The sequence below is a fragment of the Dipteris shenzhenensis genome, chromosome 19 (genome assembly GCF_047967505.1).
Source record: "Dipteris shenzhenensis isolate YYH24624 ecotype China chromosome 19, Dip_SZ_1.0, whole genome shotgun sequence".
Lineage (NCBI taxonomy): Eukaryota > Viridiplantae > Streptophyta > Polypodiopsida > Gleicheniales > Dipteridaceae > Dipteris > Dipteris shenzhenensis.
This window is the reverse complement of record NC_141614.1, coordinates 44563369-44568711: the sequence shown is the minus strand read 5'-3', so window position 1 is coordinate 44568711 and position 5343 is coordinate 44563369. Positions and strand designations below refer to the sequence as shown.

Sequence of the window (5343 nt, the reverse complement as noted above, 5' to 3'; positions counted from 1 at the left end):
CATACTTGTTGCTAATTTGTGTTTGGAGAGGTAGGGAAATTTTGGCTCATTTTTTAAATGCCTTTACTCATGAGTAATGCACTTCTCTAATTCCTTAAGAAAGGGCCCCTGTTTGTGCAAAAACTTTTAAAGATTCGAAATGTTTCTCCTAAGGTGGAAATATTATCCAAACAATCTACAATGGTGGTTTTGGTTGGTTACTTTATTTTGACTCATGGAAAGATTGCCTATGTTTTGAATGCAAAATGTGGACATGTCAAAGTGGAACGAAATGTCGGTCCTCATGCAATGCATGTCTACTCTCATGATAAGGTCAGTGAAATAATGGAGAATGCATGTCTATGCTCATTGTAATCTTGTTGCAAGAAGGGATATGGAGATAGACAGGGGATGAAGACAACCACTAAAAAGCAGATGGTGAAAGAAGATGGAGAAAGAGAAGGTACATACGACGATGTCCATGAGTGGTCCCTCAATTTGACATCCATTTCATTGTCATTTGGGGTGTTTCGGTGCCTCAATTTTACATCCATTTCATTGTCATTGGGGTGTTTCTTTGTCCATTACCAACACCCCTAAGGCTCAGTGCACACAGGAAGATTAATGCACCACTGGAGGCTCATTTTGGAGGCTGGCACATCTCCCGATGTAAATTTGGAGCACCACTGAGGCACCTCCATTTTGGAACATGCAAATTTGAGCATTGGTGTGCCGTTGCCAATTAGTTTCTTCCATGTGGCTATGAGCAAGGTCTTCAATGCTCTTGTACCTGACTACTGGTATCTCTACTTCCATGAATGCATTCTTGCTAAATTGCTTGGAGATGACACATCTATTGTGCCTTTCTGGAAGTATGACCATCCAGATGGAAGCATAATGCCTCGAATCTATGTCAAATACCCTGAACTAGGGGACTACAATAGAGAAGCATCTCACCTGCCTCCTACAGTAGTAAACATCCACGAAATTTCTCACGGCAATGACAAGAACCTCACCAGGGAGGATCAACTCATTGTCAACCAGGCTGCACTATATTGGGTAATGGTCACCGCTGCAACTACTCACAGTACAGCTTCTTTGGTCAGTCCTATAGATCTCGAGATCTTCAGATGCCTGGCTATGGTATAGTTGAGACGATGCCTCACAACAACGTACATGCTTGGGTGGGCGTTTCCAATCACAATCAATTCGACATGGGCTTGTTTTCGACATCTGGTAGAGACCCCGTGTTTTGTGTCCATCATGCTAATCTAGATAGCCTATGGACACTGTGGAAAACCCTTGCAGGAAGCAACATAGATATCGACGATCCAGACTACCTGGACTCTGAGTTCATGTTCTACAACAAGAATGCAGAGCTGGTTAAAGTGACAGTGAGGGATTCACTCAACGATTCCAAGCTAGGGATCATGTATGAGGAAGTTGAGATTCCGTGGCTGAGCTATACTGCAAAACCACAAAGCAGTACACCTGCTAAGCTTTTGGAGGACATAGTAATATGCAAGATGGGCGAGGGCTCTGTGCGTGTAGCAAGGGACAAGCAAGGATGGTCTACTTATGAGAAATGCTAGTAATCGGGGGGATAGAGGTGCAAAGCAACGTACAAGCACAATTTAATGTCTTCCTAAATCTTCCCACCGCTAACATAAGTACGTTAGTCAATAGCACCGAGTTTGCCGGTACGTTTTCCACGTGCATGGCTAGTTCCTTTTCTCCATGTGCATGGCCAGTTCCTCAGTGAATACTTCACTTCATCTTGGAATCGATGTCATTCTGAGGGAGCTCAATCTAATCAGGGAAGATAGTTTAGTTGTCACCATTGTGCCAACGTATGTATCAGTGTCGAGGGTTAAGATCTCGAGTATCGTAATCGAATACGAATATGTGCCAGCCCGATCATCTGTTGCATGAATGAAATTTAAAGTCATTCCACCAAAATGGCTTGTAGCTCTAGATGCCAGATCCTTCTAGGAGGATGTTAGGCTAGTGTTGTTGAGCTTGTAGCTGGTATTCTACTTGGCAAAAAAATATCCCCTACTAGACAAGTCCTTTCGATGACGAACTCTTATCTTAGTGTGCTTTTATTTATTTCATGGATGTAAATACAATATATCTCCATTACCAAAGTGTCTATTAGTATTGCCTTCTTTCTTAAAAGTCTCCAAATTGAACATTCATTGTTGTACCAAAAAAGTCCTTGTAACTCTAACACATACATTAAATTACGTTACGTAACATTCTGTCTCATTGTGTTATGTTACGTAACATTCTGTCTCATTGTGTGTTAGTATAATGGTGCTAGGCCATGCAATTAAGGCAAAAGGCCTATATATGTACCCACCTATTCACACAATACAATTTTAAACTATCTGCTAACTTGTCTCTTTGTCTTAATGTCTCTTTACTTCTTTGAATCAATCATTGTATCAAAGCAAGATCTCAATAAAATCATGTGGCCTCCTTCGGTGATGAGCATGTGAAAAATTTGTAGGGACAATCGAGTTTTGTTTTCATTGTTCATTGAAGATCTATATCTAAATTCTGTGAAAGGCTACAACAATGACCCTAATAGCTCTACTAAGTGGTTACTCCTACTATTGAATGAAGGTGGGCCCCATGGATGATTTTTTCCTCTTAGTTTTGTTAAAAAGTGAAACTTTTATATTGGAGTCGAAAGTTTGTATGCCATAATAAAAATAAAGGTATAATTTGAAACTTTTATGAGAAAAAATTTATAATTTCTCCAGGATTTACAACATTTTCTTTAAATTTCAAAAGAAAATACATAAACTTGTAACATATTCTATTAATATTATGAAACCAAAAGCATTAGCTCGATAAACTTTTGCCAAGATTTTATATAAATATAGCTTCGATAAAAACATCCTTGGTGGGCCCTTGAATCTAATTTGATTAATGTGAGTCATTTGATGCAAATCAATTATGATGGTGGCCACATCTTTAGTCTGGATGGCTAGTGACATCTAGCTTCACACCATCATTTACCCCCCACCCCTCCACTTCTAGGTGTTTCACGTCACCCTTGGATGTCAATTACTACATGGGCATTTGTTTTACTTATTCCTAGATGTTTTGTGGGCTTTTAAAATTTTTTTGCAATGCAACTAGAAAATCATCAGTGAGAAATTCATCGGTATGGGTATCGATATGGATGTGAGTATAGACATTGGTATCTACATAAGAGAAATTCTCGTTATCGATACCCATGCTGACTCTCACATTCTCAATGCTAAAAGATATATTAACACTTATACTGGCTCTGGTGTTGCACGAGGAAATAGCTTGCAGTAGGACCCAAAATCATTTTGACCAGCAAGTTTTGCCACTTTAAAGATGAAAAATACAAGAACATGTACACCAAATTTAAGATAAAAATATTCATATATTAATGATGAACTTAATATACAAATTGGCATATTGCAAGTATAAAAGTAAAAGGGCCAAGGATAAGATAAGAAGCCCTCTCTATGTCAAAAGAATCGATTAGTAGCATTTACATCAAAGGTTGTGCTTTCAACCAATTCCATCATGCCAAATAAGGTTATCTCTAGTTATGTGACCAACTCACCTATATTGTTAAGGTCTATAAGGGAGCAGTTATCGATGTCCTATCACAGTGGCTCAAGTTTCCAATCTAAAATTTGAAATTGTCTCTTTCAATTAGTTTCCATGAGTATGCAATGAAATCACTATGAGAGACATGTTAACGGTTTCATCCTCTAATTTTATCAATGGGAGCAAGCATTCTTGATGTTTCTTCAGATTACTTGAGCATCTCATATATTCACGTTTGCGCAATCAAAAGTTTCTCATATTGTACCACGTTAGGTTTTCTCACAAGGTTGAAGAGAGATAGTTCATTTTCATCTACCATGTTATATAGATGTAGTCATTGAATATTACTCCCTTTTCAAATCATTAAAAATTAGCACTTTATTGATGGATCCCACAAGCCTTGAAGCATTTAATGAAAGATCTAGAGAGAAGTATGATACCATTTAAAAGGCCTACAAATGAAAGAATAGTGCATTTGTGAGCTTGGATTATGAGGAAGATCAAAATGTACACTTACAATCATCCATACGGTTGCAATTTCAAATGTACTCCTTTTAAATCATTAAACAATTAGAACTTTTGTTAATGGATCCCACAAGCCATAGAGCAAATTAGACAAGAGCTAAACATAAGAAATAAACCATTTAAAAGGCCTATAAATGAAAGAACAGCGAGTTGGTGAACACAATTTGTCTACAAGTAAGGAAAGTCAAATTTTAGTTCTACAAGCTTCCATATAGTTGCAATTTCAGCCATTGGGTGTAATGGTGCATTGTGTGTCTAACTGCCAATAGTATCTTCTTCCTCAAGCAAGCAAGAAAGTAAAGGCTTCTTTTTCATTGCCCAAACTTGATCAATAGCCAATCTAGCTACCATTGCATAGACATGTGTGATGCACATGAGTCCACATGTATGCATACACACAAACTCTCTCTCTCTCTCTTAGCATGTATGGCATCACTTGATTTCAATTGATGTGGGGTGAATTATGGTGATGATGCCAAGCCTCGTATGGTTGGCAAGGTCTTTTTAAAATTGTGTTGGAAATGGGGATGTTTGTTGGTCATAAATGGAGCTTGATTTTGCAGAAAGGAAAGCTAATATTTTCTAGCATCTTATTTTAATCGACCTTGCACAATTTCTCTTCCACTTAACCTTCCAAGAAGAGTGCACTTATACCCACCCTTGAGATGCAGGCCTGGGGCACCAACTCAATATGTATTATGTTACTACCCTCATCCCAAATCTAGGGTATGGGGGGACAAGATCCATATAGAATATGCATGGATTTCCTTTAAAATTTTCAAATATGCAAGGGAAAATATGAAAATCTCATGTCCCTCCTCCCACAAAATATAAGGCATATACCTTGAAAAATTATGCAAGATTTTAAGATTTGTACATATTTTTCATAATATGTGAGGCCCAAGGGGGGGGGGGTCTTTTGGATGAGGGGGGGGGGGGGGGAATAAAAAATACACTAAAATATGAAAACCCATCTCCTTTCAAATTAATGTAACTTTTTCATGTGTTACCTAAATTTCAAGGTGTAAAGACATATTTGAAGCTCTTTTAGTGTAGAACACAACCATGTTAATTTGACTAATTTCTACTCATGGAATATTTTTAAATTTATCTCATACCCAATATTTTGATAGGTTTTTGTTACTAAAGGGAGTTGGTGCCCCAGGGATGCAGGCTGAAGGGAAGACTTGGTTATCTACTCAAGGGGAGGCTTTGCAATAGTTTAAGATATAGGAATATGTG

The 5343-nt window shown here is 38.0% G+C and overlaps 1 protein-coding gene across 1 annotated transcript; it reads left to right on the top strand.

The window, feature by feature from the left end:
- Positions 1-741: 741 nt before the first annotated feature.
- LOC147890520 (aureusidin synthase-like) lies at positions 742-1571 on the top strand. Its single transcript, XM_087390310.1, has 2 exons — positions 742-1066; positions 1288-1571. The coding sequence occupies exons 1-2, from the start codon at positions 742-744 to the stop codon at positions 1569-1571; spliced, it is 609 nt and encodes a 202-aa protein (XP_087246436.1).
- The last annotated feature ends 3772 nt before the right edge of the window (positions 1572-5343 follow it).